We start from the raw sequence: 15,017 nt of genomic DNA, 5'->3' as shown, positions 1-15,017 counted from the left end.
GCTTGCCGATGTGGCCAAACTCCTTGGCAAACGTGAGGTAGCCGAAGACCCTCAGGTGGGACACCGCCGGCTTGCGCCCGTGCCAAGCCTCGTATGGCGTCCTGCCGTCGAGCGCCTTGGTGGGCGGGCGGTTGAGGATATAGACAGCCGTCACCACCGCCTCTCCCCAGAGAACAGCCGGCATCCCCCTCTGCTTGAGGAGGGCCCGAGTCATCCCGACAACCATCTGGTTGCGCCGCTCGATGACGCCGTTCTGCTGCGGGCTGTACGGCGCGGAGTAGTGGCGCTGAATGCCCTCATCAGCGTAGTACGACATGAACTCAGCCGCCGTGAATTCGCCGATGTTGTCGGTGCGCAGCACGCGTAGCTTGCGGCTGCACTCCGCCTCCGCAGCAGCCTGCATGCGCCTGATGGCGTCTGCAGCCTCCCCCTTGCTGCCGAGGACCATCACCCACATGTAGCAGGAGAGGTCGTCGACGAGCAGCAAGAAGTAGCGTCGTCCTCCGGGTGTGGCCGGTGTCACCAGGCCACACAAGTCCCCGTGCACGAGCTCGTGCCGCTCCTTGGCTCGGAGGCTCGCGTGCTGGGGAAAGGGGAGCCGCCTCTGCTTTGTCAACACACAGACATCGCAGAACTGCTCCACGTGATCGAGACATGGTAGGCCTCGTACCATCTCCTTGGCACTGAGCCGCTTCAGGGCCTCGAAGTGAAGGTGCCCGAAGCGCTCGTGCCACTGCCACGCCTTGTCGTCCCGACGAGCAGTGAGGCAGAAGGGTTGTGCCACCTGCACATTAAGAATGTAGAGTCGATTTGCGCCTCTGGTTACCTTGGCAAGAAGGCGACGACGACGGTCCCAAATCTTCATGACTCCGTCATCGATCAACACGCGCGAACCGTTCTCTTCCAGCTGTCCCAAGCTGATGATAGAGTTCCTCAGCGCGGGGATGTAGTACACTCCGGTGAGCAGCCTGTGCTCTCCAGACTCGGCGGTGAAGATGATGGAGCCGACACCCTTGATCTCTACGCCGGAGGCATCCCCAAACTTGACGGTGCCTCAGATGCTAGAGTCAAGCTCGGTGAAGAACTCCCGCCGACCGGTCATGTGTTGGGTAGCGCCGGTGTCAAGGCACCACCCTTCAGTCTTATCGTTGCTGGAGCCATCACCAAGGAAGGCGTGTGCCCTTGACTCGTCAAGATGGAGGAGAGCCGCTGCGGCCGATGCTGCTGGAGTTAGCTCGATGCTTGCATGTACCAGGAGCAGAGCCGGCTCCTCCTCCTCCACTAGTGCGACATGAGCCTGGCCGCGTCTTGGCTGTCGACAGTCCTTGGCCCAATGGCCAAGCCTGCCACAGTTGCGGCACGCATCGTCTCGTGGCGGCCTGTGCTCGCCGGTGGCACCACCCTTGGCACCTCCTCGCGCGCCGCCAGCACCACCCTCGGTGCCTCCTCGTGCGCTGCCCTCGGCACCTCATCGCGCCTTGGGCGCCTTGCGTGGCTTGCCGTGCCTGCGGCCGCCTGTCGAGGAAGAAGGCTCCCCCCTTCTTCCGATCACCCTGGTGGGCCTCCCATTGCTCCTGAGTGAAATGGAGCTTCCCGCCAATGATGACAGACCCTGAGGGAGGCTGTGACTCGTCGCTGTCGACGACCTTGAGGCGACCTATCGCCTCCTCGATCGACATCCTGGAGAGGTCCAGCAGAGACTCGATCGAGCGAGCTATCTGCTTGTACTTCTCGGGTACGCAGCGGAGGAGCTTCTCGACAGCTCTCTCCTCGCCGTAGGTGTCATCGCCGTACTGCACCATCTTCTGCAACAGAGTGTTGAGACGGAGAGCAAAGTCATCAACGTCCTCACCTGGCTTGAAGGTCAGGTTCTCCCATTCCTTGCGAAGTGCCTGAAGTGTGGACTTACGGGCGCGGTCGCTGCCGATGCGTGCCGCAGCGATGGCATCCCAAGCCTCCTTGGCAGTCCGCTTCTGGGAAAGCGAGAACTGCATCTCAGGCGGGACTGCAGTGATGAGGGCGTCCAGCGCCCGTCAATCCTCATCATAGTCGACATCACCGTACCGGACTGCCTCCCACATGTGCCGCACCTCCTCACCCTCGTCACCGCGGCCCACTCGACTTAGTTGGTCTTGGTGAGGGTAGGCCACCCACCACCGAGGTCGACTTCCCTGACAATAGCCTAGGCCCCGTGGCGACCATGATGGCGGTCCGGGAAGGGAGAGCCGTGCTGCCTGTAAGGGCCGCGCTCTCTGTCGACCCAGCCGCCGTGCCGCCGATCGAACTCCATCTCCGCCTCCAGCTGGGCTGCCCTCTCCCGCAATCGCTGGACCTCCAGTGCGAGGTCCATGTGCGGGTCGCCCTGGGAGTCGTGGTCACCATGTCCGCCAGGAACACGGTCGTCGCGCGCGCCCCCGCCGGGAGCGCCGCCGGCGCGTGCACGCCCGTCTGGGCCACCGCCGCCGCGCCCGCGTGGGTGCTCGGCTGCCCACTGCGCCGCTCGTTCCTGCGCCGCCTCCCTTGCTAGCACGAGCTCTACGTCGGTACCGCCATCGGCAGAGGTAGCGCTACTGATGCTACCGCCACGTAGAGTCTCGAGCTCCGCTGCCACCGCACGTGCGGCATCTGCCGCCGCTTCCGCTTCCGCCCTTGCTGCAGCTAGCTCCGCCGCCGCCAGCCTCAACGCCCTTGCCGCCGCCGCAGCGGTCTCCGCCGCCACTCGGGTACGCTCCTCTGCCGCAGTGAGCTCGGCCTCCTGCTGACGCCGCGCGCTCGAGGCGACCGAGTGCTGAGACTGTCCTGTGAACATAGCACGCCACCAGGGGGCTGCGTGGGGAAGAGGCTGCTTCCGACGAGCTGTCGCTCGTCTGCGTAGAGGGAGAGGAGTGAGCAGGGACAGCTGGTGTTTCTGCTACCGGCTGGGGACGAAAGGTGGCTGGGAGGGTTGTGAGTAGGAGATGTTCAAGCTACAGGATAGTACGGCTCTGATACCAGTTGTTAGGATCTGATCTGTAACTTTCATCGAGAGGATGGCACTAGGAAGAGTTGAGGTAATTTTCTGAGTTTTCTTTCCACAATACCATATCCAACCAAGGGTTGGGGATACATATTTATAGCTGGTCGAGCAGCCAACCAGCCAAGCATCAAGGCATATGCTAGTCCAAGATGCCTTTGATGCTGTCCTATCTAGTCTAAGATGCCTATGACTGTCCTACTCTAAAAGTAGTCAACAAAGTGGTGCTGCAGTAAGCATATGCTGCAGGTCCACTATCCTCCAGTCAAAACAGTTGCAGTCCCACAAGGACCAGCAGCACAAGACCAAGTACAGCAGCTGGTCCTTGAAAACCAGCAGGACCAGTACAGCAGTTGGTCCTTGAAGACTAGCAGCAAGAACTTATCCAGCACCATTCTCGTCACGCTGCCTGGCCGCATTATCTACATTCGATGAAGACTGTACTAATTTGCCTGCACAGATAAATCATTTGTGTTTTTTCTCTCTCCAAATGATCTGCAGTTCTTCACTATCGTAGTACAGTGTATTGTCTCAGTGGATTGTAATTAATTTCTAGTTTCATAGTCTGTGTGATTAGCTAGACCAATTGCATTGCCTTGTCTGAATCTCTCAAGTTTTATATCTGTTGGATGTAGAAGCTTACACGAATTTAATCTGAGAACAATATAATTCCTTTGGGGCCTTTGCCAATGTCAGTTCAGGATCATAGCTCAAAGTGCAGCAGAAATCAGAGGGAGCACAATTACTTCCATCCATCAACGTAACCGAAGTAGTACATTTCATCTCGATCGATCCTGTTCCTTTCTGACGAGCCATGCATCGGGTAGCCCTCACGTCATGCCATGCTGTTTTCTGGCCCCTCCACGATTCGACCGGGGGGACGCTGCTGCCCACGGGATGGAGCTTGGAGCAGAGAAGAAACCGCAAAATGAATTTTCAAAAAAAGAAGAAGAAAGAAATCGCAAATGATTCTGCCCATCATATTCGCTCGATCGATGTGACTGCCTGCCACTGTACATCCACAGCCGCATGGCATCAGTGGTGGCAGGAGATGGACGATCGATCGGAAAGAGTCCAAGCGGAACTGTTTGACGTCGGTTGACCGGGCCTGATTGCAGCTCGGGATGGCGCTGGCAGCAACATGATCTGCCTGCAGGGGTCGCTGTGCCAGCCATCTTCAGGCAGCACATGGTGCGGGGACACAGTGGTCAGTGGCCAAACAAACTGTCAATCGGCCCAGGGCCAGCTTCAGCTTGTAAGCTTTCTGCACGTCTCACTCATGTCCTGGAATTTCTCCAGCGTCCCAGATTGTGTAGAGAATGCATGCCGGCAGCCTATGGAAGTTATCCTGTTGCGTCGAGGTAGTTGGGTTCAGTTCAGGTATCCGCATCTCCGGCTGCTTTACTTGGTACATCAGAAATGGTTTTCTTTTGAAAGAAACTGAGAAAGTACATCAAAATGCTACCGGGGTTCACTTTCCCTTTCCACTGATGTGGCAAATGCCGCAGATGTTAAGCTAAGCAGCTTTTCCATCAGGAAAGCTCGGGATGGTACGCGATCGGGTTCATTTTATTCTGCAGCGATCTCCCTGCGCGAGATTTGCCTTCTGAATTTTCGGAGTGGGTGCTCCGCCTTTCTGACATCATTAGCAGATAAACAAAAGCGTGGAAAGGGAAAACCGGCCATGTGCCGCTCGTCGATCCTACGCTATTTAAGGGAATCGACTAATAAACAAGTAAACAACCGCACCATGGAAAGATTATCAGAGAAAGAAACGTTAGGGCAGAGCACACCCTCCCTGCTCGCCATTATATTGTCCATACCTGTAGACCATCACCTGGAAAAGAGGTGAGAGCGAGTGGAAGCGGCTCCATCTCTATCTACTGCTCACAGTTTTCTAAGCAGATCACCTTCCCGGATGAGTCACCCCACGCGCCCTACACTAGGTCCCCCCGGCTACTTTCAGTTGCGCGTGGGACCCATGCAGAAATATACTCCATGGACACTGCTACTCCAATCCAAACAGAGATTCAGAGAAGAGTACTGACGAACAGTGAGTAATTTAGGCCTAGTGCTGCAAGAAAACAAACCATCGCCATGTTCTGAACCTGGGAAGGGTGTCTGTGAAAGAAAGCCTTCGCAACTGTTCGGTGTTAAAGATCGAAGCAATTCAGCTGGCCGCCCATAAGAAAAGGAGCACTAGTAGTGTAATTGTCTACTAGAAAACAGAAGAGTGTTCTCCGATCAGTGTTCATGAACGTTCTGGCAACAATGTTCGAGCAGGGATCAAGAAAAGGGGGCAAGAAAATCGACGCAAAACTAAAGGAAGATACTACTAGCAGGAGCACCATGCTTGGTTGCGTGGTTACAAAGAACTGAGGAACCGCCATCATGGTGTGTGTTTGCCACACACACCTGACCCTCCCCCCCCCCCCCCCCCCCCCCCCCCCCCCCCCCCCCCCCCCCCCGCTCCAATCCCCATCCACGAGCTCGGCCCTTTTCAACAACCCAGCTGAAAACACGGCGGCATGCCGGGCACCCAGAACCCCGACCCTGTCCCCCTCCCACAGCAGCGTCGGCCACCGTCTCCAGCGCTCCCCCATCCATGGACCGCGGCCCGTGACGCTGCGGGGATTAAACGCACCTACGAACAGACCCGCCCATGCACACTGGCTGGGCACCTGCGCGGTCTCCTCCCTGACGGTCTCGCCGCCGTCGAATTGATGACCCGCGGTGGCGGTGGCTGCAGCGCGTGGCGCCACGGCCCGCCGCCCGTAGCACGTGTTCCCTTCGTGATCGTACAGGTTCCATGTGCGTCACCGTACCCCGGCCACCCGGGCCGCCGGCACCTGTCTGTCACGGCCGCTGTTCCTCGCCAGCCTCCGCTAACCCTCCTCATCAAGGCGGCCGTTTGGTTTGATGAGTTGGCCCGTGCTCTGCTCCAACCTCCGAACGACCTCGGCCGGCTCTTGATGAGCACCAGCATCTCGCTCACGAACAGTACGTAGCAGCGGTGATCGATGATCAGAACTCCGCATCGTCATCACGCTGCAAGGACCAAAGGAGACAATGCGCGGGCCGAGGGGCTCCATGCGGCGGGGCAGGCCATGTGGAGTGCAGGTGGAGGGTTAAAAAAGGGAAAGGGTGTTGTGTGTGCTGTGGCATGCAGCCACTGAGGTGGTCAGGTACGTAGCTATGCCTATGCTAGGGGATCTCGAGGGTTAGTGATCCAAGAAAGCTTTCTGTGGATTGAAGCCCCCCGCCGGCCGGCTGGCCGGCCCGGCCGCCGGATAAGCGGATAGAAAGCGATGGAGCTGGAGCGCGCAGGCCGCAGGGTGATCCGAGTGTGGCGTGGTGCCGCGCAGGCGCAGTTGCATCCCCCATCTGCTTGGCCTGGCCCTTGCCCATGCATTGTGCTCCTCCCCTTCCCAAGGGGATCGAGGGCAAATCAAGCAAGGTCTAAAAGGCACGGTAATGCATTTGTGTTACGGCCTCGATCATGACCTACTTATATTGGTGATGACATATATTTTTTTTTTTCGAGGTCTCGGTATCTTTTGCTTACTATTAGCACTGACCACCCCCTTCTCTCTCCCATTGTATTGCAAACTTTTAATATGTGAACTTTTTGAAGAACGAATTGGCGTGGTTAACTAGAATTGTGTTCGAAAATACTTCATATACTAATATGTAATTTTACAGTAACTGCTAATCTATTCTGAAATGATATAAGGCTAATCCCAGTGGGAGTTTCATAGAGGTTTCATGCACATTAAATACGGTGACACATCAGCATATGTGATGATATGGCATGGTAGTTATGAAGTGAGAGAGGGAAGGAGTTTCATCAGGATGAAACTGTGTATACACTGTTTCCAAGACTATGAAACCTATTGAAACTTGCATTGGGAGCTATAGAGTTTCATTTCATCTAACCATATCCAATCACATGCCTCACAATTAAATGTCATGGGCATCCTATGAAATCGTGAAATGAAACTGTGCATTGGGACTCCCTGTTTCATTCATGAGAATACACCTCATGGGATGATGTGACATCCTTGGAAATAGTGCAATGAAACCTTGCACTGGGATTAGCCTAATGATGTATAAAACATTATTAATTTGTGGGACTGCGGATATTTATGAACAAAGCATTCATGTTGTGAAATGGAGGGAATAATGCTCCCTCCATTTCAAAATGGAGGTAGACATAACCCTATATGCATCGAAAAATACATCCCACTACCGGATGGTACACCAATCTTTATCTCCTACCGTCCATTTCGCTTTAATCTTCGTGCGCGCGCTGCCTCGCTCCGGATCTTCTTTGACCGGCTCCTGCTCCTCCGTGCCCATCCAGGCAGTTCTTTTTTGTCTGCCGCTGCTTCCTCCGACTCCCCCGCCGCGACCTCCTCCTCCTCCCCCGCCGCCACCTCCGCTCCCCCGCAGCCACCTCCTCCTCCCGCGCTCTGCCCGCCGCCACCTCCGCTCCGCCGCCGCCCGCCGCCACCTCCTCCTCCGACGTTCCTGCTGCCCCTGCTCCTACCCCCATCCTCCCACGTGTTGCCCCCTCCTCCCCCGCCTCCTCCTCTTCCCTCCCTCCCTCCCTCCATTGACGCAAGGTCCGGGCATACTGCTACTAGGTCCAAAGAGGTCCAGTCAAGTATGCACCTTCCCCATTTGTAGCGACCTGGACCATTCAATAGACGGTATGCCTGTTTACACCAGTTACCTACACATCTTGTTTATTTTTCTGGTCCGCATCAGGTAGTAATTAGTACTAGATTCATAGGTCTTGTAAGGTTCCGTAGCCTTATTTGAGTTTCATCAGGTACTAGATGCATTTCGAGTTACAGTTACTAGTATTCAGTTCAGTTTCAATTATTGAGCTTGTAAGGTTCTGTAGTATTATTTGTAGGAACATGCACTTTGTGCAATTTTCACCAGTTCATGTATATTTGGAAACCAAGACATGAATTGTTGTGTTTTAGTTTTTTAAAGAAAAGGTGAAAAAAGTGACCATCTTGCCCTGTAGGCGCAAGGCATAGAGAGCTCCTTTAGAATATGCACAAAACACCCCAAAAATTGATGCCTTGATAGAAATAATCCCACGTTGCAATAAGGTGGGAGCACCTGGTGTTCAGATCTTCAGATACTTCATTGTTCTTTTTTTGCACTGTTAATTGCTAGTTGTTCAATATTTTCACTGTTAATTGCTAGTTGTTCAATATTTTCAGATACTTAAGGTGTTCAGATCTTCAGATACTTCATTGTTCTTTTTTGTTTGCTTCATATATGGTACATTGTCTTGTATGGTCTATGAAATGCACTGTTAATTGCTAGTTATTATTCTTGATATTGACGGAGTTTAGAATTGTTCTAATATCAATCCCGAAAAATCATGTGATTCATATTTCCCCCATCTCTTCATTTGTCTCTGTTCAATCTTTTTACCAGTGCAGATCACGTTAGGTCGTGTATGTTGACTACTGATCGAGTAAACATTTTAATTAAGACCAAAATTAACCTAGGATATTCTCATGCTTGCACTTGTTTCAAATGTTTTCAGTGTGTGCACAGGCAACTCAAAATATAGTTAAATTCCTGTCTATATTATGCGAATGTGCATTGGCATAACTGCAGTTGTAACATAATGCATGGCATGACTATTATTCCTTGAACATAATGCAGTGGAGAAACATATGTTTGCATTATACATGTAATGATATTGTTGTGGAAGGATTCCAGCTTCTTAGTCCTAGGGCTGCCACACACATGTAATTATAGTGTGGCATTCTTAGTCGTTTTGGTTCTCCAAGGACCTCGCTAATCGACCTGCATGTGGCATTGTTTTTTCTTCTTTTCAGGTTTCGAGATCGTTGTGAGGCGATGGTTGGAGCTTTTGGCAGTTCAGGTTTGAGGATAGTGACCACTGGTAATATGACCTGTGTGGTATCATTCACACCTTGTATACATGTATGAAAGAAGCAATAAGAATAGCTCAAACTAAATGCTCAATTAATTGACACATGTCAAACACATATGAAAGTTTGATGCAAAGCGGTTACTAACCTACATTTCATAGTACTTGGTTAGCAGTATCTGTTCACATATTTAGTTAAGCAAAACAGCAGTATTTGATTAGCATTATTTGTTCTCATAACTAGGTAAACAAAACAAGAAAAGTATCACTAGATTTATTACCATAAGTACTTTAACAATGACATAGATTTGTAGATTCTCGCATGAATATTACCAGGAAAGACGAGGAGTCAAATATGAATAGTTAAGTCAAAATTGTCAATTATTTTGAAATGCATCTTAGTAATATGTTTTTCATGAATGCCTCTCAAAATGATTATCACGGGGTTGATGGACAAGTGATTTATAGTAGTTTATGCAAGCACATGACCTAATCAGCGTTACTAACTCACTTATATGTTTTATAACTCACTCCTAATAAGCATGTCTATTTTCCTTTGTTACCAGGCGCCGTATCAGGTGGGGCCTCTGGAGTAGTCCACTTGCAACTAGGCAAACTGATGCTAGTATAATATATGCCCTAATGCCAAGTAGGATACATCAATGGCCTGAGCATGGAGTCATGCTGCGGCAGCCTGGGAGCAAGCCTCTGGTCGACTGGTCATGTGTTCAGAGCATCCAAAGTTCAGGTCGCCATAGAGCAGTCTCCTCAAGCATCTTCCTTTTGCTCGTTTCCCAGCACCTACCAGTAGCGCCTAGGTTGGTAATGCCCTCTGTTCACATCGAAAACTTGATAGCTTGTGTTTATGTTCAGACTTCACACCGGTTGCCTTGTATTTATTGTTGGACCAAGCAACTTTTGGATGTGCCGGTTGATTTTTGAATAAGCCGGTTGATTTTTTGTTTCCGAGCTAGTGCACCTGTTCAGAAATCTTACTAGGAGTTTTGGATGTGAAGAATGTTCAAATAGTGTCTCAGATGGAGATTTGAGTTCAGAACACTCCATGAGATGTTCAGTTCACTTTATATTGTAAAAGATCAGACTGTGTTGTCAAAATGCCTAGATAGGAAATCAAGAGCTCAATATATTTGCTTACTTTGGCACTGCAAGTACTTGGTAGCCCCAAGTAGAAACTGTCATACAGTTTACTACTTGGCATTGTCATGTAACTTACTTGGCAGCCAAAATACAAAGGTCTTAACTCTTAACACATGTTAGACCAAAATATCCTCCTAACCATCACTACACATGCGAGCACGCCTAGATGGGATGTAGGCATAGACGCACCTACATTTCAGGTTGCTATAACCACATCAGCAATCTCTGCAGCGCCATTGCCTTTCCATGCCTGCAGCAGTCGTTGATGAAGCGGTGATGTCAACATCCGGTTCTGAATTCTCAACGTTGATGTTCCTGTCATCGCTGTCTGCTACATGATCCTGGTGATCACCAACCTGCAACCAATGTGTATTAAAAATGTATCTTGTCCAGAGCACAGTCGTTATCATATAATTATAACATATTCTGTTTGTATCTCTCCAAAGTTTGGATGTAGAACATTCAGATGTTACAATACTAGAAGTACATTTGAGAAGTTTTGTATTATTATTTTCTGAATACTAGATAGCACTAGTACACCTAAACATTGTTGTCACTACATGTCAAAATACACTACTAGGGACATGCGACACAAAATGACTATAATTATCTCATCAGATGTTATCATGCATGGTTCTCATCAGTTGTATAGTAATTGTTTGCATGGAAATAATCTTCATTCATCTCTCAACAAAGTGGCTATATATACTACTTGAATGCACTTCCTTTTCATTTTCAGTGCAATGTAACTCATTGAATAATCTAGTGAAAAAATCTGTATAAAAGGTCACGAACACAGGTGATTTGCCTATCTTAACTAAAAAGGCTAGTAACCAAATATTTTGAGTAAGGGAAAACATAGTGCTTTAGTGGACCGCACAAATACTGGTAAGTGCAAAACATTTAAAAAAATATATAGCTCACACACAGTGCTCTTGATGACAAAAGATAAACTAGGACATGTACACTAGGCTACTATGTCTCAACTAACAAAGTTATGTGTCCATTATTCCTTCAACCGAAATAAGTATCCCATTAAGAAAAGCTTATGTTGGTATTGCCTGAATTGGCTAGTGTTTTCAAATTGTTCATCATTTCAGACCAAGCAATAAGACCATAGTAAACCATAGCAGGCAAAGTGTTCTTTGAAAGAAGTACTTACAGTAAGACCATAGCAGGTACCATGGATGTGGTGAAATGGTTAAAGAAAACATGAAAACACGACTAACTAAGAACTTGGTATATACTACGGAGTACATCATAATATGGTCTAGTAAAATATATATTGCCTCATCCAAACAAGATGGAATCTCTGTCTTTGATATCCAGATCTACAAGAGCAGAAGTAACTCGGGCACTCAAAATTTATATAGTTTCTTGATGAAACCAACTATTACAAAATGGGCAGTACAGATTTATTAGGCATTTCTTGCCCCCTTGTTCAGCACTTGATTTTTTTTATCAATTTGCGACTAGCTACACTGACATGCCAACAAAAGGAAACAGTTGATGCCGGCAACCTGTATTTCCCGACAAGTCTCTGCAAAGAAACAGTTTAATTAGCTCATGGGTTCATGATGTGCCAACAAAATGATTTATCGTTTCTTACTTTGGTGCAAGGCATTTTATCTTAGCCTTCAAGTCCAAATGCATATGGCACAAGAACAAAACGTTGAGAGCAAATACAAAAGGTAGATCATTCAAGCATTACAATCATGAAGTGTTTGTGTGTTGTAATCTCATTGTGTTGTTCTGTTCATTATTGCTGAAGGCGATCTTACAGTTTCAAACTGGAACGCGTGAGATGGGTAAATGAGTAAGATGCCCCCCCCCCCCCCCCCCCCCCCCCCCCCTAATTACTAGGCCATGTAGTAAACTAGCATATTCATTGGTCGTGATAATTTTACGAAATTAATCTAGGCAACTTGCATTGTCCCGTCACCTCCCTCCTAATTAGATTCCAGACAGAAGCGATCAGCTAGAATTGTACACAGCACAACCATCAATATCCAGGCCCCTATATAAGCGCGTCGCCAAGAAAATGAAAACAAGTGCCTAAAAAACGTAATCCTCTATCGACGAATAATCGACCACCGTGCATGTGCTTGCCGCGGCCCTAGGTCAGAAGTCGGCGGCGGCGCCCCACCCGCCGCGGGCCACCGTCGTCCGCTGGTTGGCGTTGGTGACGTACTGCCGGACGGGGTCGTCCGTCACTGGCACGGCCGGCTGCGGCGCGGTGATAACGTACTGCTGCATCACCAGCACCGACACCATCTTGGAGAACTCGGACGACACGAGCAGGTCGCCGATGGGCCCGAGCTCCGGCGAGTCCATCCACTCCGCCAGCGCCGACGTGAGCGGCGACCCGGCCTCCCCCGGGTGCCTCCCCACGATGTAGAGCTCGTGCGCGCTGTCCAGGTCCCGGATGGCCGCCAGCGTCTCCTCGCTGTTGGCCACCACCTGCTCCATGTACTGGACGGCGTCGTTGCCGACGTTGCGCGTCCGGAACTCGCCCAGGTACTCCTCGTCCATCTGCCGCTCGCTCTTGGCGGCGTCCGGGACGATGGTGATGGCGCGCGCGTGCACGTTGCCCGCGGGCGCCCGCGCCGCCACGGGCTGCGGCGGCGCCAACGCGGGGGTCTTGTAGTCCGGCGGGATGAAGCGGACGATGGTGAGGCACACCCCCGGGTGCTCCACCATCCGCCACGCGTAGGCGAGCCCCTCGCGGTCGTCGGGCCCGCCGAAGAAGAGCAGCACGACGTGGTGCACGGTCGACATGCGCGCCGCGGCGGCGCTGAGGCCGCGGTCCACGAGGATGCCCACGGAGCACGGCGCCGAGGAGAGGATGCTCTCGTTGAAGCCCCGGAGGGAGGCGTTGATGGGCTCCATGCCGCCGTCGACCGTCTGCTGCTTGTGGAAAGGGAGCACGATGAGGGACACGTGCTTGTCCTCAGCCAGCACCGACACGTCCTCGTGCATCGTCTGGTACGGCGACACCGCCGTGAGCGCCTGCACGGACACGCCGCCCACGCTCTCCTCGTAGCTCTCGAAGGCGTTGAAGATGTGGTCGCTGGCCCCGGCGCTGCGGCTCTGGTTGGAGGCCGAGTGGTGGGCGGCGAGCATGTTGGAGGCGCGCCCCGTGAGCTCCACGAGGTGCAGCGCGTAGATGAAGATGGGGGAGCGCTTCGTGGGGTTGGAGAGCTCCAGCAGCGAGATGATGGAGGGCACGTTGCGGGTGGTGTGCACGCACGCCAGCATGCGCAGCTCCGCGTCGTGCTTGGAGCGCTGCAGGTTGCGCCGCTTGTACCCGACCAGCCGCCGCGCCGGCCGGTACACCGTCGTCACCACCGGCGTCACCAGCGCCGTCATGGCCACCGACACCAGCACCATCACCGCGAACGACTCGTCGTCCAGCACCTCCTTGTCCCTGCCGATGTTGAGGACGATCATCTCGACGAGGCCCCTGGTGTTCATGAGGAAGCCGAGGGCGACGCCGTCGCGGAAGGTCATGGTGTAGGAGACGGCGATGAGGATGGTACCCATGATCTTGGCGAAGCTGGCCATGGTGAACACGAGCACGAGGAGCCCCACGGTGACGGGATCGCGCACCCGGGTGACGTTGGTGCGGAGGCCACTGATGGCGAAGAAGAGCGGGAGCAGCAGCCCCGTGACGAAGTCCTCGAGCTTCTCGATGAGCACGACGCCGAGCTGGCCGCTGGGTATGACGAGCCCGTAGACGAAGGCGCCGAAGACGGAGTGGATGCCGATGGCGTCGGTGCAGACGCCGGCGATCATGACGCCGGTGAGTATGAGCGTGACGTGCACGTCGCTGACGGCCTCGCCCTCGGGGACGCGGCGGACGATCCACCACATGAGCGGGCGGACGACGTAGAAGCAGGCGAGCACGAAGAGCACCCCGGCGAGGAGCACCCACAGGGAGGAGAAGGCGGAGCTGTTCACCTCGGAGATGGCAATGGCGAGCGCGAGCAGGATCCACGCGCACATGTCGTTGACGATGGCAGCGGACATGGCGATGCGGCCGAGGTCCGAGTTGAGCAGCTTGATCTCGGCGAGGATGCGCGCCAGCACCGGGAACGCCGTTACGGAGAGCGCGACGCCGAGGAAGAGCAGGAAGGAGGCCTGGTGCACGTTCTTGGACACCTGGTGCCGGAAGATGAAGGACGTGGCCGTGCCGATGCAGAACGGCAGCGCCATCCCCGCCACCGCGATTATGAGCGCCTTCTTCCCCGACCGCTTGATCACGTTCACGTCCATCTCGAGCCCGACGAGGAAGAGGAAGTAGAGGAGGCCGAGGTGCGCCACCGTCTCCAGCGTCAGCAGGCTCCTCAGCGGGAACACCGTTTTCGCCCAGACGTCCACCTGCCCCATCACCGACGGCCCCAGGATCACGCCGGCCTGCGCACAATCGCATAAGCAACCAGACCGGTGTCCGTGATCGATCTCTGGCGGCGCACACCACACCGGCAACCAAACCAATAACAATGGGCTCAGGCTTACGCACGAGGATCTCAGCGATGACGCGTGGCTGGCGGATGGGCTTGAGGAGGAGCACGAGGAGGCGGGTGGTGGCGACGATGATGGCCGTCTGGAGGATGAAGAGCGGGAGCGAGAACTCGAGCGGGTTGACCCCCTGCCAGATGCCGTAGGCCGTGACCATCATCGGCGAGTAGCACACCACCGAGGCGGCGCTGGAGATGTTGCCGCGCGCCGCCACCTGCGCCATCGCGTTCCTCGGCGACAGCGTGCCGGCCGCCCCCGCCGTTGGCAGCACCGCGGCCATCTCGGCGCATGGGCGAGCGTGAAACCCCGAGCGTCGTGGCGAGCTGCGAGCCTAGGACAGTGGAAGACGAGAAAAGGTTCGGGAGGGAGAGCATGCAGTGAGCAGAGAATGGGGCCGGA

At 53.0% G+C, this 15,017-nt stretch overlaps 1 protein-coding gene and 1 long non-coding RNA gene across 2 annotated transcripts; one reads left to right on the top strand and one right to left on the bottom strand.

Moving 5' to 3' along the window:
- Positions 1-7,396: 7,396 nt before the first annotated feature.
- On the top strand, positions 7,397-10,039 carry LOC117847356 (uncharacterized). The gene is made up of 3 exons (XR_004638612.2): positions 7,397-7,725; positions 8,884-8,951; positions 9,506-10,039. It is a non-coding gene; the product is annotated as an uncharacterized lncRNA (long non-coding RNA).
- A 1,973-nt stretch (positions 10,040-12,012) lies between these two features.
- LOC117849074 (cation/H(+) antiporter 15) lies at positions 12,013-14,898 on the bottom strand. The gene is made up of 2 exons (XM_072292367.1): positions 14,620-14,898; positions 12,013-14,513 (listed from the first exon to the last, which is right to left on the bottom strand). Exons 1-2 carry the CDS (start codon positions 14,896-14,898, stop codon positions 12,219-12,221), a joined length of 2,574 nt encoding a protein of 857 aa, XP_072148468.1. The 3' UTR covers positions 12,013-12,218.
- Positions 14,899-15,017: the final 119 nt, after the last annotated feature.

This window comes from Setaria viridis, chromosome 3 (assembly GCF_005286985.2).
Source record: "Setaria viridis chromosome 3, Setaria_viridis_v4.0, whole genome shotgun sequence".
Lineage (NCBI taxonomy): Eukaryota > Viridiplantae > Streptophyta > Magnoliopsida > Poales > Poaceae > Setaria > Setaria viridis.
This window is presented reverse-complemented; position numbering and strand designations above follow the sequence as displayed.

Excerpts from the sequence above, each read along its gene's own strand:
- LOC117849074 (XM_072292367.1), bottom strand. The coding sequence starts at position 14,898 with ATGGCCGCGGTGCTGCCAACGGCGGGGGCGGCCGGCACGCTGTCGCCG. Across the intron at positions 14,514-14,619 it reads GCGTCATCGCTGAGATCCTC|GCCGGCGTGATCCTGGGGCC; the intron begins GTGCGTAAGCCT and ends GATTGTGCGCAG.